We start from the raw sequence: 24,032 nt of genomic DNA, 5'->3' as shown, positions 1-24,032 counted from the left end.
TCTCTCGCACAGAAGAGTCTGACAGGTAGCTACCGAAGTTCCTGCCACCTCTAGCTGCTCGTGGTTCTAGGACTCTGAGTCAGGGTGACATCGTCAGGAAAGGGATGAGGTAGGGATGAGGTCACGAAGGTGACCATTTGTGCAAGAAAATGACCTGTGTTGGGACATATATAAATAAAGGCCCCCTGCAGGTGACCAGAAATATAAAAGGCACTTGGGTAAAAGATTAGGGCTGTAAGTGTATATTAAGGGAAAAAAAACCCAAAAACATTACCTTAAAGTTGAACGCACAGCCAAGAGAAGAGACAAAGAAAGAAAAGACAAGAGAGGGAATTGGGAGAGCTCAACATGTCCCAAGACTCCATTCGGGATTTATGCCCACATGAACATCAGAGCTCACAGGTTTGCAGATTAACATTAATTTCCTTATTGAGCAATGACTTCTCTAGAGCATAATAAGAGGTTATATTTTATTATGCCTATAACTTAGTAAATTGCTTTAAGATACACTGCCAATAATCGAGTACAGCAGGAATTTTTACCCCAACATGGCAAACACGTCTCCCCCAATTCCTTGAATCATAATCACTGTTTTGATTTTGTCAAATTGTCTTTTTTAACTTTGCATAACCCAGGAGCTAGGAGATTTTCAATTATATCTGTTTAGCTCTGTCGCACACTTTTCTCTGAGAGTCTTTGTAAGCTTCACTACATCCTGAATGTTGTTGCTCAGTCTCCTACAGAGCATGGGTCAGTCTCCGGATTTATGTGCACACACCCAAGCATACACACACACACACACACACACACACACATGCACACACATGCACACACACATCAAGCCACCCACATCCAGCCCACTTCTCCAAGTACTAATGCACGTTCCACAGGATTCTGCTGAAACCACTTCTCTTCCACCAAAGCCTTTCCTGACTTCAGCTCACAAAGCTTCCTCCTGTAACCAGCTCTGTGAACAAATTTCAATGACTCCAATGTTTTTTTATAATCTTCTCCCTTAACTAACTACTTGACCTTTTGAGCTATTTCCCAGAAATGGCGGATTTTCTGTAAGACAAAGGGGTTGAGATTCCCAAGGCCCCGGGCAGATTTCCTGATGCCAAAACTCACCATCCCTCAGTAACCTGCCCCTACACTACTCCTTAACTTCCCCACAAACCCCCATCCAAATCCTCCCCATTTAGCTCCTTATTGATTTCCCCCCTCCAAAAAGCCCAGACTCTCCTTTAGTCTGGGAGATGGATTTGAGGCAGCTTTTCCTATTCTCCTGACCAGACATCTTTTTTGTATTGAAAAATTCCTTTCTTCCTTGGCAATCTTTGTTGTCTCGATATTTGGATCTTTGTGTGGTGAGCAACTTGACCTAGGCTGAAACCTTCCTGTGGTTTCGATAATATTCCCTCCTCTATTTTTAAATTAATATCTTTTCTGAACCAGCAGCAGCTCATTTTTAAATCTAACTTGGATAACTCAGTTAATCTATCCTTATTAGTTCATAATACCTCTATTTTTTTAAAAAAACGTATCCCTTGTACTTGTCTATGTCATGATTTCTCAATGAAATATCCAACTCAGAAATCATATTTACACTTATTCCATATTCCCAGTGCACATAAAATAAGCACAGTAAATATTTTCAGGCTAAGCAGGAAACATTTTGCTTCTAAGAAAGTCCGCTGATGAGTTTATGTTGGTTTCATCGCTTGTTGTTAACATTACAAACATTCTGTATCCACGATCAGCCACTTAATACAATGCCAGTTCGTCACAATCAGCACTTTGTAGAGATGTGGCCATACAGTGTACATACACCTTTACTCGTCACAAATTTTAATTTTGAAATACATCCCTTTATCAGTAAGTATAAGAGAAAAGGACTTTAAAATAAACTTCCTATAAGAAATAATGCACAAATGAAGGACATAAAAATTAAGCATGTATGAGTAAGTTGTGCAAGGTGAGGAGAGAAAGGAAGGAGACAAGGAGGCCAGAAAGAGATAAACCACAAAGGAAACCAGTAAGTTGCACAACAACAACAACACGAGACCACACACGTGAAATATGAATTGAGTAGTTAATTACTTTGGAGTTGGATTCTGATAAATCTAAATTAAACTTGTTTTAAGAGCAGACTTTAGACACACTCAAAACTTACAAGTTCACAGCCCTACAGAATACAACACAGTCTATAAATAATGGAACATGGCTACCTCGGGTGATGACATTTTAAACAGGTACATCCAAAGGTTAATGTAGTTACATTACATAACAAAAAGTATACACATTCATACCTGTGCTTAACCCTTCCTTTTCCGGTGAACACAGAATCCAAACTAGTGTACACTAAGAAGAACCAAAATTCAGCTCAATTATCTGTAAAATAATAGAAGGCAACTGCTAAAGTGAAACCTAACCTAAACTTACTCTGTCAATATTAAAGTTTTCTATACTTTAGTATCAAGAGATATATAAAACCCAAAGAAATGAAAATTGTCCATTATTAGCTAATTAAGTTGATCACCCTTCAGGGTGCAACCTCTGATCTATACATATTTCAATCCAGTCAGTTTGCAGCATCTCTCAAGTTATGCTGTGACAACAAAATTTTAGAATGAGTCTCGTCAGGTACCACAAGCCCCTGTCAGTGACTCCACTCTGGGATACAGTAAACAGGGAGGCAATTTCATAGAGTCTCAAAAAAAAAAAAAAAAAAAAGAAAGAAAGAAAAAAGGTTCAAGTAGGCAATATTGGTGGGAATGAAGCATATAAGGCTGCAGACCTGTTCACACCTTTAGTTGAGCAGCAAATTCAAACAGTGAGTAGCTCCCACGGGCTCAGTCTAGCCCTGCCTTTGATAGTGGCCACGCCATGCCTGGATCAGCCCCGCTGAACCCCCTCCCCCGCCTCACGCCTCTGTGGGTACTGCCACTGTCCTAGTGGGGGGGGGTCATCTCTGTCCCACTCCATTGGCCGCCCACCAATTCTCTTTGCCCCACAAAGTTTCCTGCACACCACAACCAAAACACCACACTGATTGTCCAAATGTGGATTGTGATTTTTAACACATAAACCTTCACTGACATTCCACTGAAATTTGAATTCAAACCCTTTCATCATCTGCTCCCTGTTGCACTTTTAGGTGTATCTTCCGCCACGACTTTGTCCAGAAGCAGAAAGGAACATGTCTCTCCCTCCACACCTGGAGCTTCCCTCCTGCCGACCCTTTTACTGCCCATCTTTCCCAGTCAAAATGAGTACACCCTTAAAAGCCGTGTTTTAATGCCCCTTCTCTCTGAAGCCCTTTTTAGACAGGCTAATCAGAAGTCGTTTTCCACTTCCAAGAAACTCTGTAGCACGTTCCCTCCACGTCCAGCATGGCAGGCTACCATGGACGCTCTTTTTGTAGTTGTGAGCACACCCCACCTTCCTGGAGACGTTGCCATGGTCCATAAAAGAGGGGATGGTCTCGTTTCTTGCACAGTCCTTGCTATACTGGTTTTCACTTATTTATTCAATCAATAAACGTTTATGTAGCAACCTGTGTGTTTGGCCTTGTTCTAGGAACTGGAAATGTTGTGATGGACAAAAAAAAAAAAAAAATCCCTGCTTTCTTGTAGCTTACAGTTTAGTTCCTAAATAGATGTTGAGTAAACATTTTGCTAGAAAATTCTTGAATTAAGTATCTTTGGATTCCCCAAAGTATGCAATAACATTTCTGAAACCGCACAGGTATTCAGCAAAGATTGTTTTTTGAAGTGAGGTGTTTGTATGGTTACATCTCCATAGGCAGGTTGCAGTTAAGTACTCCAGGGCACGATGCTGTTGAGCTTTCAATTAATACGCATGCCCAGACCTTCCACATGAAGAAACTACTGACACACAGAGAGACACTGTCATCCCATCAGAAGAAAATGGCGCTGGGCCCCTAAGAGCCGTATTTGTCTAACCAGCACTCATTGGTTTAATAATCTAATCAGTAAATACTTACTTAGCACCTGCAGCCTGTTAGTCGCTTCTCTAGGTGGCTGTAATACACAGGTGGACACCACAGACAGAGTCTGACCCTCTCCAGCTGGGACAGACACATGATGAACCAATAACCGACCACGTGACTACAGGAACCCACAACTACTAAGGAGAAACACGAAGCATGGAAAGGAGAGACAGAATTATCAAGGAGGTCACTTTACTTTAGACCACATGGTCAGCGGAGGCCTCTCTCAGGAGGTGATATTTGGACAGAGAACTGAAGGACGTGTAGCAGCAGAGCATGGAAAGGCCCAGGGTGGCCCACTCCAGGCAGCACAAGCAGGAAGTGAAGCGTTGCTGAGATGAAGACAAGCTCAGACAGTTGGAGAAACATCCAGAAGGCCAGTGTGGCTGAAGTGGAGGGAGTGAGTGGTGGCCAGGCAAAGGCAAGCCATGGAGGCTGTGGTGGCAAACGCTATATTACTCTAGGGATGAAGGGACACAGGCTTTGAGGAGTGATAGGATCTGACGTACATGTTCGGCAGGTCCCTGGGGCTACTGGGTGGAAATCAGACTGTGTGCTGGCAGACTACTGCAACAGTCCGGGCAAGGAAAAAGAACAGCCTAAATTGGGGTAGAAGTGGAAGAAATAGATTCTGGAAGTAGAGTTTTTAGGATGTGCTAGTGGTTTGCATACGATGTCAAGGACAGAGAGGAATCAAGGACGACTCCAAAGTTTTTGTCCTGAGCTGTGAGTGAAGAGTGACACTCAACTTGGATGACAAAATGCAAGATAGCAGCAGGTATAGGGAGAAAAATCCAGGAGTTCTGTTTTACTAATAGATAGGTTAATATTAGAAGTGCGTATTCGTGTTCCAAGGGGAGATGCTGAGATGCCAGTTGGATTTGAGGGTCTGAATTTGAGCTGAGAGGAGAAGTCATCGATGGAGATGTGAATGTGGCAGTCATCAGCATACAGATGGCATTTAACGTCTTGGCCCAAACTGAACCATGCAGGGAGCAAGTACAGAGGGGACAGACACGGGGAGAGCAGGGGGAGGACAGGAAAGGAGACGAGAGGGCTGAGAAGTGAGCTCTTGGTGTTGCAATGTTTGGAGTCTGACCAGAAGGGAGAAGCTAGCAGAAGATGCTGAAAACGGGAAGCCAGCGAAGCACCTGGGAAGCCAAGGGGCTCGGCGTCCAGGATCCACGCCAAGGTGCCTGGAGGGGAAGAGTGACCTGCTGTGTCACAGCTGCTGAGAGGCCCAACAAGGTGAGAACTAGACACACGGAAGTCATTGGTGATACTGACACATGCGGATTCAACAGAGCAGTGAGGAAGACTCTGGTCAGGGTGTCCAAGAGAGACTGTAAGAGAAGGACGTAAAGCACCTTAAGACAGCTCTGCCCTGAGTGTGCACAGACCAGCTGCTTGTTTCTCACCTGCAATGAGGCAGACGTAGAAACTGTGGTCCCTGCAACATTCAAGGGTGTGATCAGCGGGCTCCATTCTCAGCGAGTGAGACGTGGGACAACATTGAGCATCGTTGAAACCACATGGTGAAACGCACGTGGAACAAGCTATGTACCAGGCATGCACCATGGGACCTCCCATTGATCTGCGACAGATGGGAAATGGAAAACCTGACCCTTTGAGAGATAACTGTGTGCTAATATGCTGACCCAGAGGAAGGGGAAATTGAGGCTGAGATAATAAAAGCAAGAGGAAAGTCCTTAAGTAGATGGGGGGTGATGGTGTTCTGGACATGGGTGGAGGTCTTGGCCTTCTACGGGAGCAAGGTCTGGGCTTACATGGTCATGGGGGGAAGGTGTGTACATGGGTCTTTTAGTGTATTTCCTGAAGGTTCAATGCTCAGTATTTCCTTGAATCAGATAAAATTTGGAAGAGCCTCAAATACTAGTAGGGGAATTGCTAGTTCAGGTCCACTACTCTGCTCCCCTGGATGGAGTCCCCCTGCCAAAGGACCCGCCTATCATGAGGACCAGGCAGTGCCTGTGTCCATGAGTAGTGGGGCTTCAATCCCCTGCCTGCCTGAGCAACCACCCAAACAAGCCCCTCACATCCTCCCTGAGAAGTGGGGACACCACACCCTCTTGTCACTGCAAAGCCCGCCCCCCCCCCACAGTCCCTGGTCATTTTCTCCATCCCCATGTGCTGTATGTTCTTCCTCCCCGGCTGCGAGAACACCTGGCTGAATACTGCTGTTGGTTTCACCTGCCCAGTGTCAGGTGTTCGAACACCCAATAGATGCACCCTCCCTCACCAGTGGGGTAAGGGAGGGCAATAAAAACAGGTGTAGATGATTTGAGAGAGAGACAGAGAGAGAGAGAGTACTGGAGGAAGGGATAGTCCAAGAGGTTCACTTGATTGTTTTCATCTCTCAGTAAATGAAATGAGGTCACTGGCTGGAAAGGGAAGGGGAGTTTGTGGCTTGGCGTAAGCGGTGTGAAGTAGTCTTCCCACAGAAGCAGGAAGCCACCAGGGCAGCGACGTGGGGTTGAGGGCAGAGCTAAGGGCCCGCTGGAAGTTTGTGGTCAGACCTACAATGAGACTGGTCAGAGCGGCAGGGTGAGCAAGGTCCCTCCGGTCAAGTGCAGCAGCTCTGATGCAGTGGCAGATGGGTTAGTGGACCCTAAAGTCTCAAGTCTTGTAGTCAAGGTCATTCAGGGTAATGTGAGGCAGGTGACAGTGCCAGCCATCAGGTGATGGGCCAGACAGGATGTCAAGATCGCTACAGGTTGTGGTCATTTACCGTTGTCTACTGACATCTGCAGGGTTTAATTTTCAGCGCAAATGCCATAGAAATGGGTATGAAAAGATGGGGACACAGGCTGCCATGCTGGGAAGTGGAGGTGAGCAGGAGCTCAGGGGCATGGGATCGGTAGCACGTGCTTGGCAATGTTTTGGGGACCGGGCATCTCATCTCAGGAGGAACCTGAGATTCTAGAAATGCTGTGATGAAAACAAACACACCAACCCTGAGACTCCTAAATGGTTCCCACGTTGCCACATTTTTCTAGCATCTTCCTTCAGAAAAACTTAAGGGAGCAGTGTTTGCTATCTGGCTCATCCAGCTCTCTGGCATAACGTACATTCCCAGTTCCCCAGATAAGCACTGTCACTTAAAATAGTATGTGTGCCCAGGAACCAGCTGGACTAGCAGGAGCTCATTAACTGAGCATAGCCTGGAAGTCAAGTGCAGGCGTCCTGGAATTAGCCTGTCCAGGTTCCAATCCTGCCTCTACCACTGGCCGGGTATGTGACTTTAGGAAAGCCATTGCACCTTTGTAAGCCTTGAATTTCTCCACCTGCAAGACAGGAACACTACTAACAAGGATCTCAAACACTTGTGTGGAGATTAAGCGGGATGACAAAATAAAGCACTCAGAACAATTCCTGGCATATATGAAAAGCTCAATAAATACTGGCCATTATTAGAAGCAGGTGCTTCCGACACTCCGTAAAAAAGTGACTCTTATAGACGTGATCATAGCTACAAACCTCGGGTTGCTCAGCAAGCAGAGAGGAAGCCAAACATCTTCACATTTCTCTGCAGTCGGACCCTCTATGGGATCGCTACCCACGGTTCGTGTGATGGCTGGAGTGAACACAATCTTCATGATAGGGATCAACCAGGGGCCCCAGACCACGACTGCACCATGCGTGTAGGAGGTACTGACCAACACCAAGCGTGTGCATGGTGCAGAGAGGCCACCCAGACAATAGACGAAGCTCCACCCCCTTGCAGCCACCAGCCAAGGGACGTGTGGGCCTTTCAAGCTCTGAAACTGGCAGAGCTGGGCTATTTTCACAACTGGACAACAGACACACTGCGCAAAGGGCAAAATTCCTTTCTCAGAAGAAATATGTCATGTAGGAGTAGTTACCTAAATGTCAGAGAACAATAGGAATATCACCATGGCATGGCACATGTGCACACCAGGCATGCACAGGCATGCATTATTATTAATTATAATACTAGTGCTTTCAGTCAGGCTCAGTAAGTGAGAGTGTCTAGGTAGTATTTTCTAAACTCTTCAAGATACACGTCCCATGGATAATTCAGCAAAATAATTCAGCTTCACTGAGACTCAGACTTGTATTAACAAAACTGACTTCTGTCTTTTTTTCATGAGAGCCCCAACTGATACAAAACTCACATCCAATTTCAGTCCCCAATTAGCAATTACAAAAAATATTTTGACTCTAGTATTTTGGCAGTGATAAAATGGATGGTAACCTCAGCACAAATGAAATATAACGTACTTAAAGGCAGATGTACAATGTAATGCAAACCCGAGAGTTGGGGAAAGAGCCCGTCCTATAATATAAACATAATATAATTGTCATCCAGACTCTAATTTTACTCTTTACCAACAGAACACAATGTCAGGAAATAGTTCCGCCACAACAGTGGATGCAAGCTAATTAACCTGTCTCTTACCTAACTTAACTCAAGTCAGTAAATGGGTTGACAAGGAAAAGTAAATGAATTTTCTGTTCTCAGACACTGATTTTTATAAGTTAATATTGCCCTTGCCCAAAATGACTCTTTATTGCTCAGCTTTAAAGAAAATTTAACATAATCATTTTCAGTTTAAAAACTTCCAATGAATAAATAGAGCTTTATTTTGAAGGTGTGGGGAAGATTTAAAGCCTGCAACACCAGATGCCTTGGGCTCAAAGTGCTATTTTCCAAACAGGGGCTGCTGTTCAACAACTCCAAACCCTGGTTTCACAGTCTATAAAACTGAGATTAAAAATACTGACCCATTTGCATAAATAGAGACTTAGGCCTCCCTCTGCCATTTAGCAATTGTGGGACCACGAGCACATTGTTTAATGCCACCTTGCAATGGTGATGATAGCACCTACCTCCCAGCTTTGAGCATGGCAGGAAGTACTATACACAACACACTCAAAGGAGCACCTCACATCTAGCAATAAATCATGAACTCCAGCTATCGTCACCACTACTGTGGCTAACTAGTGTAAATCCTACTACAGTGACCCAAGTGTCCACACACATCAGATGCTCCATGAATGCAAATTTCCTTTCACCCTCACTCTTTTTTAAGGGAAGAATCACACATAACATTTATTTCTTCAAAGAAAACCAAGAGGTTTATATTTCTACAAATGAGAGTGCACGCTAGTGGGCACGGGCTGTGAAAAATCTCTGCAGAGATTTACCTGCTACGTCATCATTAGTTCTTGTGGCCGAGCCATTCCTTGGATGAGGGTGGCAGGACCAACCATGTATAGTGTCATCGTGTGGCCCACTCTTCAACGAAAGAAAATAAAAGTGCCAGCCAGATCAAAACACACGCACAGTTTGGTAGGAAAAAAAGACTACGCAGATTCTAAACACTCAAATTGGGTAACACTCAAATTGAGTAACCAGACTCCCCAATTATACTAACGTTAAGGGGTGCAGAGAAAAAATTTCCTCGTTGCTAAGCTCGTCAAACCACACAACGAGCCGTGGTGACCTCTTATCTTGCAGTAGAAACCCATCAATGCTAACACCACTATCAATATTTTCCACTTGAGTGCATCCCTGTGCATTCCCAATTTTCTTATATTAGAAAGCATTTCAGAAAAATATTAGCTTAACAAACCTCAAAATCACCCAGACCAAAGTACACGGCATACAAAAGCAAACTTAAGCCGTGGCATTAAAGAAAACAAAACAAAATGATGGGGTGTTTTTTTTAAGGAAATGCAAACATGAAATCAACACAGAGAACATCCCTCTCATGGCCACCACATGCACAAGAGGCTCAGACTCAGGTGACACTCAGAAGTGAGAGGAGTCTCCCAGAGGAAAAGGCCCAGGGACTCTGGAGCCATTATAGCTCGCTCTGCACCCAGGTGCTGTCTCCTCTCAAACCATTTCTCCACATCCGATGCCTTCAAATCGTTAGTGCTTTCTAACTAAGGTTTCCATATTTCCCAGAGGCCTCTCCTGTCTACCCTCTACCCGAGAGAACAGGTCAAAAAAATATTCCCTCTCCCTTTTGCCAGGCAACAAAGAGAATCTGCAGTGCTTTGAACACAGAAATCCACATCTATGGAGAAAGCAGGCCTCTGTCGGCCTGCAGAACAGGGTGCTCCGGGCACAAGGCAGCCAGGCAAGAGGAAATGCACTCGGAGAGGTTAGCACACAGGATTAATCAAATCACAATTTAATCATCTGATCAAATACGAATTAGCATAATCGCTTGAGGGGGAGATGGGCGGAGGAGCCCAGGAACACCTCGAGCATCCGTGTTCTTCATGTGACCACAGAGGGAACACAGAGTTGGCTCCTCTTTACTCATACAAAAAGAAGAAAATAGCAAATAAAGGTTAATCAACGGCAGGCATTGTCAGCTACGATTTTAGCAGCCAAAGGAATTGCGTCTGAGATTCAGAACATGTTCCTTCCTGCTCTCTCTCTAGGACCACTGGAAAATCCACAGGAAAGGCACAAAACTGATGTTATACTGCAGTAACCAGGCTTTAAACTATTCAAGTCAGGGTTCTCAACCCTGGCACAATTAATGTCGTGTACTGGATAATTCTTTGTCGAGGGAAGCCAGGCTGTGCATCGTGATTAAGAAATTGAGCAGCATCCAGGTGATCTTCCTTCCGCGTGCCAGTAGCAACCTCCTATTCAGAGTGGTAACAACCAAAAATGTCTCTGGACTTCACCCAAGGTCCCCTTGGGGGCAAAATTGCCCTTGGGCGAGAGCCACTGATTTACCTGAAGAACGCAATTGGTCAGGAGCATGCTTCTTTTAAAAGTAATCAAATACTGAAAATGGGAGGAGTCTCTTTTATTCCCACCTGCCAAAAATAATGAGCCTAAAACAATAGTTGACTGGTCCCATGGAGTTTCCTTTATGTCTCATGGCTCTGTTGAGAGCTTTACGATAACCCATATGCTTATGCCTGTGCACTTCAAGAAAACAATAATAAATTAAATACCAGCCTCCCCCCATTCAAAGGTGTTTAATGAGGCACAACAGCCTTCCAGGGGCACCTTTGATCGGGGACACTCACAGGCTGAAAGAACACCATCCCTTGCTTTTGCCCTCAGACTTCAGCTTGCCCTGAGCAGGTAAGAGATGACAGCAACGCCTTCCAACCACCCACATGCGAGCAAACCACCAGACACTTAGGAAATTAACAGAGCCAGCAAAGGCCTCCAGACCCCGGGGAAATATAGCTCTCTTCTGGCATTCTCATTGAGTGCACATAAGCTCTGATATTTGCTCCTGGTTTCTAAGGAGGGAGAGAAAAAGGTGAAAATGATGAAGAGAGACGAAATGCAGATAGCTTCCCCATCTCTTGCAAATGCAGCAAATGCACACCCCCCCCCCCTTATAATCGACTCATTGCACCACCTGAACCTGCCTTGACCACTAGTGAGGCTGGACCTGATAATATTCATTCTTGTGGAGAGGTGTTAGAAACTCCAGGGAAAAACACTCAACACTTACTGCAGTATATAGTATTTTCTATGGGTTAAAGCGATTTGCTCCAATAATAAATCTGAGTCACACAATCTCTCACTTTTATCTTTTGTAAGGAAAGTGTTTCACCATTTATAATTACTCATGAGTCTAACACAGGTTATTAAATCTAATGATGGAAATATTTATGCCCTTTCCATGGGGGAGAGATGAGAAAAGATTGACCTACTCTACTACAAAATTTAAAAGAGAACAGTCTGTTCTGCACCATGTAGGTTGTGAAAACTCCAAATCAGAGAGGAATTGTGAGCTATTTTAAACCGGGATCTTCTTCTACAAACTCCCTTGGCAGGCAGAGCTTGTGACTTCTTAACTTAAGCCCCCCCCCCCCCGCCCCCAGCCTTTTTTTTTTAAGGAACATAGGTGTAGGAACCTATTATTGCAAAGAAGCAGACAGTCTACCCTAATTCCTACAGCGATGAGTAAGCAAAAATTGCATTTCTTCAGCCTACAATGGCTTTTATACCGTTTTCTTCTAAAGCTAAAATTCAAAACAGCCACTCTGAAAGTTAATTTCTATAGTGAATCACAATAAAATCGCCAAAGGATTATAACATCAAACTTGTTTAAGATGCCTAGGAGGGAAAGTTATTTTTAAAATTATCTAAAATAAGATCTCAGGACACCAGAAGATATTTTTAAGGCTCTGAATTTAGGCCTCTCTCCAGCACATATTCCAGGCTATTTTAGTTCAAAAATCAAGGACACAGTGTTTTGAAAGTATTATTCTGCCACCAATAACTGCCCTCAATTTTATCATATATGTAACAAGGTCTAAAATGCAAATATGCCCCTATATGCCATTTCCCCTTTTTCTGACAACTTAGCATAATGACACATACTTTGTACGATAAATACAGTCAACTAGCGATCATTTATGCAATAGAAAGAAGCAGAGGCCAAGAAAATTCAACAGAATGAATGACCCCAAAGTCCCTTAGATGTGGCTCTGGAATGAGCTTGTGCACTGATATTGGGAGGAAGGCACATGCAGCGTCGCCAGGGTGGCATCAAAACCTCCTGTTGCAAACAGATCATTCTCCTGTCCTGTCTCACCCCATCCTCGCTCATCCCTTAAGCTTGTCCAGTAATCCAAACGGTTCCCCACTGTCGATCTCTTGCTTGAAGCCATGCAGTTACGTTCAGGTTTCCAAGGGTTTCCTGCTGCTAATGAAGAAGGGGTTAGTGTGAGAAATACAAGGCAATCAAGTCCAGTGCTACCATGTTTATTGATAGCATGTGCTCTGGTCTATCATGCTATCAATAAACCTGGTATCAAATATGCTGAAACAAGAAGAAAAAGTGGCATAGATGGATAGACAGATACTACTACTAATACACACAGATGATTCCCAAGCTACCAGCACCCACACTGGCAGTGCCTCAGTAGGATCACACCTCCCTCTACTAAGAGTTCTTCCTGTTACCAACTTCCACCACCAACTCTCCCAAACCTACCTAAATCCTATGGCAGTCAGCAAAGCCCCAACCCTGCAAATATACACCCCCCCCAATAAATCATCACCCAACATAGGGTTCCTCAACGGTGCCTAGAGATGTGCTTGAAACTCTACTGCATCGGCTTCCCAGCTAGCGTCCGCTCCTATACCTACATCGAGAACTGAGTAGCCTCTGTCCAAGCGCATGTTTTTGCAAATGTGGATTACCGGTCGTCGTGTGGATCCGAATATCCAAAGGTCTGTGTTCACAATGCAGGCTACTAGCCCATGCATACCCAGGGCTACAGAATCGGACTCTGGTAGCCAGAGCTGGGAATCTGCATGCCCAACTATGCAAACTGTAACTTGGGGGACCCCAGACGTGGTGGGGGGGGGGAAAGAGGACGAAGGCACACAGAATTAGAAACACCTGAGGAGCCTTTCGAACCACAGCTCATCCCCCAGGGTGCTGGCATTAGCATATCCAGCTTCCAGCAGGAAGCTCAGGAGGAGAAATGCTCACATCTTCCTCCTCCCCTGCTCCTTAACCCAGCACACGTGGGTGCAGAGAACAAGCGTCTCTGATTTTTGCATGGGAGGGCCCAGATTGAGAGACATTAGACAACACCCAGTGCTGGGTGTCAACAGACTGTGGTCTTACTCCCCTACTTACACTGCTCACATCCCAACATGGGGGTGCAAGGGGGGTGTGGTTATGGGGCCAACACAGCCTCTTCTTCCGTGTTCTTGATCTTCCCACAAACCTTTGCTTCCGTGGTCTCTGAGTGTCGGATCCTACAGAAGGCTGCGGCATGTTCTAGCTCAGCAATGGGGGAACTGGGATGTGGGGGAGAACGCAGGACCACTTGTGCCTGTGAATAATACAGGGGCTGGGGGTGTTGTGTTGGTGAGATGAGTTTCCTACAAAACACAGATGAACCAACCACTGGTCAAAATTAATTACTCAAAACAAGTACCTAGATTACCACTGGGTCACAATTTTTCTACCTGGTTTTCTATATAAATATCCAATGGAGCCTATGCTAAAACAGTAGCCACCAAAGATTTAGTAGCCATTGATTTTGGTGAGTCATGATACCCACACACACACACACACACACACACATCTGGTAATTAACCGTTCTACCCACTTTCTGCTGTCAGGCCAGGCAGGGTACCAGGCTGAGGCTGCTAACTTGGGTTGCCAACTTAAATAACTTGTGAAAGGAGAATCCTGTCCCTGAGACAGCATTTCACATTTCTTGTGCATTTCCTTTTCCCTAGCCAGAAAAACAGACAAATGACTACCCTTTCCAGGCACTGGCAATGGCTGGCTCCAGCAGGAGTGAGAAAAGGCTGTGGAGCCTTCTCCACAGTGTCAAGTGGCCATTTTGCTGGTGGAGCCGGTGGTTATCCTTGTTGGGTGTCTTCAGCTCGTTCCTGAAGTCTCATAAGTAATATTACAAAGCATTGTTATTTCTACCCTGGAAGCTACACATCAGCTATTAAAAATGCTCCACAGCTGATAAATATTCTACAGAAATAAACACTGTAATTAAGCAGCCTGGGACTTGGGGTTTTCTGCATCCCTTTGGGAACCCAAGATCAAATCACTCCACAGTGGGGCTACTCTGGAAAGAAGAAATGAATCTCGACTTTCTCTCATGAGAGAAAGTATGTTTACTTAAAGCAAAAAGTTTCCACGCTATAGCTCCGTCCTTTATACAGGGGGAAAAAAAAGAAGCAAAATTAAAGTGCACATAGAATGGCAGTGGTTCTCATTATCTTCATACTTGCTTTTGTCTTACGATAAAAGCACAGAAACTTTCCCAGCGCCCTGCAGTTCATGCCCCTGGGAAGAACCAATGCTCTACACCACCCCAGGAAGAAGAAGAATTTGTAGGTGTCTGCACTGCAACCAGACATTGCAAACGGCATGGCTCTCCATTCGCCAGCGTGTGGCCTAGGCTACCCACAGCAGCACCCCTTCCCCTGTGCCTCACGCACACTGGGTTCCGACACTGACTTAAACCTGGTCATCACAGTGACCCCTAGAAGATGCAGAAGCCACTTTGGAACCCCGAGGTCACAGAAGTCGTCACCGGGAATGGTGTCGCCATACTATGGTTTTGTAGAAGCATCCAATTGTGAGAGAGCTCAGGTATCTAGAAAGAACTGCAAACCTGACTTTCACGTTATCATTCACAGTGGGGAAAACCGTTTAAATTCTGTGGAAAACAGGCTTAAAACTGTTTCCTGTTCCTTCACTTTAATATTTAAAAAGTCAAGACTCATATGAATCAAAAATCAGTAATTTAATAGTTCAAATCTCTTTCCACCACCTTATCAAATATACATATTCCATAGTCTGGGGAGACTGGCTACAAAACAATCCATTTTATAGACAGTCCTTCATGGGATAAAAAGCCAATGTGTTACACAGCATCATATTCTGGGGCAGGTCGGGATATGACTTTCGTTCAGATTTTCAACCCATAAACCAGCAATATTTGCATACAAATTCAATTATTCTACTGCTCATAGAAAATAAGGCTCCTTGGAACTAGTAAAACCAGAACATCATAAGGAACAGATACAGTCCTAGGAGGGAAGATTGATTTCTTTTTTAAAAAATTTGAAAATTATATTTATTTAAGGAAGCTGGAAGACATTATGCTAAATGAAATAAGCCAGACAATACCAGAAAAATACCAATGATTTCACTTATATATGCAATCTAAAAAACAACTATTGCATTGCTAAGAGCAAGTGTGTTCTTTTTACCTTGTCCAAAAGCATTTATGTCAGTCAAGCAGCCTGGGGTGGTATCGCCTGCCCCTTCTACAATGACCAACTGGAAGTACATATATTGCAATTTAAAACTACAAAATTTAATAAAAGGTTAATATGGAGGGATCTGTGATAATCAGAAGACCTTAAATTTGAACCCTTCTCTCAGTAACTGCACACTCTAAACGTGCGTGTAGATTCTGCCCTCCTACTACTCTGCTGTTGAACATCTTCAAGAAAGGAAAAGCTTATTGCAGAAGAAATATTTCTCTCACCGCTGCAAATGCAGTGTCCTCTCTTCACCTTCAGTGCCCTGTTCAAACCCATTCAAGTCATTTCCAGATACATATGTATTGGCTCCCCACTCCTAGCTTCCCAAGCTTCACATAGACTTGAGCACTGAAAGTATTTCTAGAATATTCTGTGCAGAGTCCAAAAAGACTTCTCAATATGTCAAGGGTTGGTATGCCTCTTTTTCTCCTTCAAAATGCTGTGGAGTGCCAGGAAGTTAGGGGAAGCTAGCATTTAGTATGAAGGTGATCGCTTGCATTTGCAATTCTTTCTTTGACTGTCTTTGCCACTGCATTTAAAAAGGGCTTTCTATAAATAGGGCTGCTTGCTCCCTCTTAAATCTTACTCACTGTCTTCTGAGTAAAAAAAATAACTTAACTAGGGATACAGGCAAGATTCATTAATCCCTGTCATTCTATCGCTCTGTGTAGTAGCCTCTTTCCTTCTTCTTATCTTGTCATATATCTTCTCAATCCCATTCATCCCCTCTCTGTTAAACCATGATATTCATTTATATAATCCAGGGGGCTTAAAGACCAAAAATTAATCCAATTGGATGATTGTTTTTAAAAATCACTATTGGTCATACACAACTAACATAGATCTCCAAAAATCAAAAGATCATAAATTTGTAAGCCATGAGACATCAGATTTCATTCTTATCTTGAATAAAAACTGAAATTTTGGCAATGATGCAAACATATTCCTTTCATGTTACTTTGAGGAAGGTATCGGCTTTTATATTAGATTCTGCTGCAAAATAAGAAGTAAAGATAACGTGAAACCCATAAATCCATGGGATGTGTTAAGAAAATAGCAGTGGGACTTTTTAAATACGATTAAGGCCCAAGAAACTAAGCTTTGTTTTGATGTCCTGGGTGGCTCTTTGATGAAGAAACGAATTCCCAGGAGCCTGTGGGGAATTGAAGAAATGAATTCCCAGGAGCCCTAAATGTCAGTTTGATGTTTCTGGCTGGCTTTCAGAATGCAACATGGCAATAAACATCGTATAGGAATTTTAAATCACACCACTTAGCAGCATACACTTGAGAACAAGGGGTGCAGCACATTGATGAAATTATTGTCTGGGACATGTGACCCACTCCACGTCAGGAAGAGCAAGCACCTAAAGCAATTATATTGCTGTTGTGTGACGGTGATGAAGTCCTGTCACATACTCCAAATGTGATCCCCATTTGGAAAAGTCGTAGCAAGGTAGCCGGAGCAAAGGAATCCACATGGCTCAATTACATAGGTCTCTCACAAATGGCTTCTACACTAGAATCAGAGATTGGGGGCCGGAAGAGCAAACCCGACAAGGAAGGCTAAGATGAGAAGCTAGGAAGAGAGAGGCAGACGGGAGGGAGGAGGGGAGGAAGGCTCTGCCCCTCACTTTATCCATTCTTTCACTCGATAGGGAACATACATTACCACCTGCTCTGCTCTGTGCTAAGGACAGGCTCGTTCCAGCATCGCATGCATCTGCATAGATGTTACTCTCTGGTGACAGAGGCGGTCGCTAGTCAAACAGGCACCAAATGAACACAGAGTCCCAGACTGCCACAGACACCACCAAGGGAAAGCTGAGGTTTTAGGGAAAGGGCTAAGGGAAGGATCTCATTTGCAGGGGCAGGTCTCTGAAAGCAGCCCTTCTGGACATCCTGGGTCAGAAGCTATCTGGCTTCTGAACCAAAATCCGGTATCTGCACCTGCCTAGGGAGGCTTCCCTCCTGCCGCGGTGGTGGGCCTTGTGTCACCTGCAGAAAACACCCGTGGGCTCCACCCTCGGAATGCAGAGCAGCACAGCGGATACACTGCGGGGCCGCTGCGATCTTCCCCGTGCAGTGTCTCAACCCACAAATCTGGCAAGCGAAATGCAACTTTGCAGTTCCCTGCATTTTCAAAACACTAAAGAAAAGAAGAAAAATATAGCTGGGGGTTGAGGGAGAGAGGGGCGGAGAAAGAGAAGATGAGAATGTCTGCGCCCAGCTGTCTGGAGCATGAAGAGTTAACGCCCCAGTCCAGAGGAACAGGTGCTTTCCGATTTCCCTGGGGCAGAGGGAAGGGGGCTCCGGGTCCGGGAGCTTTGCCTATGGGAGATTGATGGACTGCGGAGGAGCGGGCACGTCAGCATCACCCTGTCACCGTCAGCACGAGAAGCAGCGGCTCCTGGAATGACATTGGAAGGTCAGCCAATCAGGCGCGGAGCTGCTCCTGGAGCTGCCACCTCCAGACGCGCGCGCTGCCACGCCGGGCTCCCTCGCCAGTTGGGAAGCGGGTATGCAAATGCGCCCCTCCGCGGACCCACCGGTCCCCTGCATTACCTCTTTTCCCTTTCGGGCACCTTCTTCTAGGTTTCCAAAATACTGCTGTGAGCATGCATGGTGCTCCTCCGCTGTGCAACTGAAAACAAAGGCTGCGGGGGGACCCTGCCTGACCTGCCGTCGCCTGGGCATTGCTCCTGGGCATCCGCCCTCCGGAGTGCTGTGCGGGCTCAGCGCACTGAGAGTCCCGGGGAGGCGCCCCGAGGAAAGCCCCTGACACTACACCCAGCGGTCCTTGCTGCAGGCGGCCGCCTCTCCGGCTCTGCAGCGGGCTCGCCGCACGAGTCTGGTGAGGTTTGCCGCCCACTAGTGTCCTACGCGGGGACACAACCGACATGCAGGTAGCAGCAGCACCTCACCCGCTCCCGGCCTGGCAGCGCGGTCGCCAAGGCCCAGAATGCACTTCCGCGCAGCGGCCCAGAAAATGCCCAGGCGCGCTCGTGTGTGTGCGTGTGTGAGTGTGAGTGTGTGCGCGCGCGTGGGCACACCCCAGGGTCCCCGCCGCCCCGGCGAGGCGCGCACGGAAACCGAGGACTGGGGGGGAGGGGGGGACGTTGCTCGTTTCTGAAAATGCTACTGAACGCTCTGCCTAATTCAAAACGTGTCCTTTTTCACTACTATTAAATATGTATGGGCCACATTCATAATTTCACCCGGAGAATTCAGCTAATTTTACGAAACCTGGATGCCATATATTTTGTACATGCACCCGCTACAGAAATCCATCATTTTATTTTTCAAACCTAGATTTCCAATCTCATACAGTGACTACAGGGTTTTTCTTTATAAAATGACCTCCTCCCCCTCCTCCCCCTGCTTTACAGGGAGTTTCAACATGCATCGAATTGAATCTCTTTTTAAAATACTCAGCGCACCTTGGTGCAGATACATCAATGATATTCTGCCAGCTACACAGAGGTCTAGGAATTAGAGATTTAAATTGACAAATCTTTTTTTTTTAAGGCAAAATGAGTCCCCCTACCAGAATGCTGTACTGCACTGGTTCTGCCCCGTGACCCACGGATTCCCCCAGGCAGCAAACCGTGGTCACACCAGCCAGGGAAAGGAGAGAGTCACAAAGTAGAGAAGGATCAGCTGGCATTTATTAAAGATCTGCATGGCATTTTGTTTTCCTACAGGGGGCATCTTGTAGGGGCATGCAGCTTGAGTTAAAAGGCCTAGGAATTGTAGGTGAAACCTGAAAACCTGGGGTAGAATATAATCTGCTTAATAAAGATGTGGGAGGGAGAGAAGCCCTGAAATCATTCACCTAATAACATTTTTCCTTCTATACATTACATTTATGTGAATTAAATAAAAATCACCTTCAAAGCCGTCAAGGTGCATCTGTATTCACAAAGCTCTGCTTCTGCATTTAAATAAAATATCAAGTGTGTGCTCTGTAAGTCCCTATCAAGGGAACCACCGATGGTGCCCAAAGGTGCTGCACCCACCTTCGCTTTGATAAGCACGTTCTCACTCCCATCACCCCACCCTCTGTAATCTCCACCATGCCTGGGCCCCCTGAAATCGGATGCAGTAAAGCTCAAAATCCCACAGCTCAGGAAAAGACCACGTCAAGGATGTGTGTGTACAAAAACAGAGATGCTTAGGATGGTAGCAAAAATATGTATAATACCTCTGCCAATTCTTCACCATTCTGCTTCACTGAAGGCCCTTCTATGCTTGTAACTAGAATGTTCCCTCTGGGGTTAAAATCAAGAGAAATTGGGATGAAACACAATGCAGTAGGATGCGTGAGCTGAGAAGACACTGAGGGACGTGTGTGGGTGAGTGTCTGCACATATGTGTACCCCAGTTCCTTGCACTGTAACAGAAGCTCTTGTGTATTTCCAGAACATTGCAGAACAAGTTGACTGCTTTGCCACATGATTACTGCACCTTATCAGGTGAGGTCATTCATTCAAGGGTTTAACCCATGAAGGGACTGGTCTCTGACTTCTAGGGGTTTTTTTTGCCCAAAATACTGTCTGCACCCTGTCCAGCAACCAGATTTTTATTATGAATTAAATGTATATCCCATACACCTCTGTCTACTGTTAAAATGCAGATATATCATAGGCTTATTTTATCAGCAACCCAAATATTAAACTACATAATTTTTTACAAATGAAAAAAATCTTTTTTATCATGGCAGGCATTTTGGTGGTTGAGGCCTAGCAGTAATCAGTTTAGGTATTAGAATTCACAAATCTTTTTAATACATATTCAGAAATTTTTCAAAATTAAGGTAGACCAAAATATGACAGTTATTGATAAAAATACTTCTCCATTTTTTTAAGTCTTATTCAGATAAGTAAGAACCATTTACTTTCACATTTTTGAAACATGATCTTATGAACAGGCAGCGTTCCAAACTGGACTCTTATTTTATTTTGACATGACTATAGATTTTATGATCCTTTTCACAATATGTATTGAACATCATTCCTTAGAAAACTCTTTAAAGCTGGTTGCCCCCCAAAATGAAAGATCCCAAAGCTCTACAGTCAAGCCTAAAAAAAAAAAAAAAACAAAAACAACACTTGATCATATAAATAGAGGGCCATTTTTATATAAGATAGTTCCACAGCTTCCTGGCAGATAGGATCAGAACACATAATACAGCAATGTAAAATATTCATTTTTATGTACTGGTTATGTCTTATATTGTGTATTCTGCCTATATTCATTACAGTAACAATGATAGTGATTAGCAATTGATTTTTTAAAAGTCTTGAACAGAAGATAACACTCATAGAACTCTACACATATATGCCTACATGTTCATTGCATATATTTTCCATATTGGAGAAGAAGAGTTGAGGCTTTATCTAATTTTCTTACTATATATGATTTTTTTCTATGATTGTTTATTTTAGTTACAAAATATTGACTAAAAAAAAAAAAACCCCAAACACACAAACAGCATCTCTGTATCAGAGACAGATTATCATAAATTCTTCCATAATATTTTTGTCATGCATAACTTAAACCGTTAATAGGTATTGGGTGACTGACAACCAGAAGCACAACCTCTTTCGTCATCCTGAAACACATACTTCCCAATAGGGTAGGAATTTTGTTTCATCCTCTAACCCAAGCCTTTCGGAGGAGTCCAGAGATGTACGGCCCGACAGGCGAGACAGGCTGTCAAGGCTCTGTGGCTTAGCAACACATCTGTGAGCATTTGTATGTTTCTTACGAGGGCAGGGCGCAGGGGCAGAGCAGCAGAAAGGGCTGCCGGCCCTGACGTCTCCACTGTTCCCTAAAGCGGATCTTTCCCCCGGGGTAAATTCCCAGGCGGATGTAGGCCAGGGACAGTGGCCCTCTGGGAAAGACCAAGCCTTGTCAGAACTTGTTGCAATTCTTTCCAGCTAGGAAATCTCAAAATGAAAGTTTCACACACTTTGCTTTAGGTTATAGCAGAGAGCAAAGTGCCATTTTTAATGTTAATTTCGGGAGTCCCTTCTTTCACCTCTACCTTTATCTTAGTCATCATATTTTTCAGAATCTGACATTTATTCTTTTTTTCCTGGCCTCTTGGTATGTTGATTCTTTAAGCAATGTCTAGGTAGGCAAAGAAAATGCACTGCTATGCAGCCAGAGCTTCCCTGTGTATCTTCCAGGAAAATCTTACAGCCTCCCTTTGCTTCTGGTATTTTCTCACAAGGTCCAGATTTCCTTGCTTCTCCTCTCTCTTCTCTCCTCTCTCTCTCTCTCCCTCTCTCTCTCTCTCTCTCTCTCTCTCTCTCTCTCTCTCTCTCTCTCTCTCTTCCTCTCTCTGTCTCCCTCTCCCCCTCCCATAGGGGATTCTGCCTAATGGTTTAATTTAAACTGTCAGCAGGTTATACATTGTATGCAGATGTGTGTTCCAAAATTTGAAATGGGAATTTAAGCTGTAGCTACTCCCAGGCAATGTCAAATGATGACAATCTCCTCTCCTTCCCTCACGAGAGGAAGCCATTCATACATGTAAGTTCATATTTACGTGTGACAGGTAACCTAAGGTGCAGTCACACTTACTAACTGGGTCTGACTGAGTCCAGAGCAATAGCTTTCTAAATACCCAGGAAGAAAGCATTTCAAATTATAATACTGGCTGGGCATGAAGAGAGGAATGCTGTTTACAATATTCACTGATTTCATTTTTACAACTATACAGGTGTTTTTTTTTTTAAAAAAAATGTGTCAACATTTCAGATGATGTAATGCTTATCAGTGCATATTTTTACATAAACGACCGTGAGGAATATGTAGTATCAAAGGGGGGGGCGCATAGAAGGACAGATCTCTCTTAAAGCCTTCATTGCTGCTGGAGATAAATTGTAGTAGAATGAAAGCGCATGTTTTAAAAGCTCAAAAATCTTTAAATCTGAAGGCAAATGTTCTTCACCGACCCCTGCACCTGCCTGCACTTGGCATGGCATATATCCCTTTTCAGGTTGCAATAGGCAAAGTGGCGATCTTCCTGTCTCTCCTCCTGTCACCAAACCTGGTTTATTCTGAACGAGGCAGCTATCTAGTACTGGAGTTAGGCTCTGAGCTGTCACTTGGCTAGGTAAGCTCCTTCAAACGATTACAGAGCAATTTCTCCCCCAGCCTCTCTTCGTTGCCACCTCTCCTCCCCAAAGAAATAAAAATGATATTGAAAAAATAAAGGAAAGCACGGAAATCTGAACACAGATGGGGGGCAATGGGAGAAGACTTTCCCCATGCATCCAGTCCCCCACCCCACCCCCCTTGAATTATAAGGAATGAAATTCATCACAAACCGAGAGGCTCACCATTCGCGAAGCTCTGGAACAAGGAGAGAGCCAGTATCCACATGCCCCTGCCGCTCCCCGGCCTCCCGCGAGCGAGCGACGCGCCGGCCTCGCCCCCCGCGCTGCGCCCGGCCCGGCTCCGCTCTCCGCTCGGCACCTGCCCGGGGGCCGCCGCCCGCCCGCCGCCCGCCGAGGACGCGCCGCCGCCGGCGCCGCCGCCGCTGCCGAGCCGCCCGGGCACGCGGCGCGGCCGGGCTCCGGGGCGAGGGCTGCGCTCGCCGCGCGCTGCGCTCCCGCACACCTGCTCCCGGGCGCCGCGCCCACCGCCGCGGCCGCAGCCCAGGTGCGCCGTCAGCTCGGCGGGCCCCCGGCAGGTCGGCGGGTGCAGACAGCCGCGCACAGACGCGGGCGTGAGCTCATCCCGGGCGCCCGGCGCCCAGAACGCGCAGCCGGCGGCCTCCCGTGCGCCAGCCTCACCCTCCGCATCCAGGCAGCAGGCGGGCGGGCGGGCGCATCTTCCCTGGGCTCGGGCCGCGATCACATGGATGCCGGGCTGCCCTTCCCTGCCTGCGAGCCGGGCGGGCCAGCGCGCGGCGCGGAGGCGAGCGGGGACCCCTCCCCTGCCTCTGGCCGCTGGGGCGCTCTGCAGTCTTAAAGCAGCAGCAGGGAAGTGCGGGCGAACTGAGGCAGGACCGGGCAGCGCGCAGCCACCGCACGGTCACGCACAGTCATCAGGACGGATTTCCTAGAGGCTTAAATAATCATTTCAGCAGCCGATTATTTTCCAGTATTTTCTTGCCGGTTGCTAGTAAGATACGGCCAGGGCGACTGGTGCAGAAGGCTGCCTGCCGCACAGGGGTGGCCGTGAAACGTTCGCAGTTTTAACACAATCT

General features: G+C 45.5%; 1 protein-coding gene across 1 annotated transcript in view; it reads right to left on the bottom strand.

The window, feature by feature from the left end:
- DSCAM (DS cell adhesion molecule) overlaps positions 1-23,817 on the bottom strand; it is a 682,487-nt gene extending 658,670 nt beyond the window's left edge. The window contains exon 1 of the mRNA XM_076000082.1: positions 23,161-23,817. Within this exon, the coding sequence (XP_075856197.1) occupies positions 23,161-23,203 (43 nt within the window). The 5' untranslated portion in view covers positions 23,204-23,817. The remainder of the gene's footprint in view (positions 1-23,160) is intronic.
- Between the last annotated feature and the right edge of the window lie 215 nt (positions 23,818-24,032).

Source organism: Microcebus murinus, chromosome 1 (genome assembly GCF_040939455.1).
Source record: "Microcebus murinus isolate Inina chromosome 1, M.murinus_Inina_mat1.0, whole genome shotgun sequence".
Taxonomy (NCBI): Eukaryota; Metazoa; Chordata; class Mammalia; order Primates; family Cheirogaleidae; genus Microcebus; species Microcebus murinus.
This window is presented reverse-complemented; position numbering and strand designations above follow the sequence as displayed.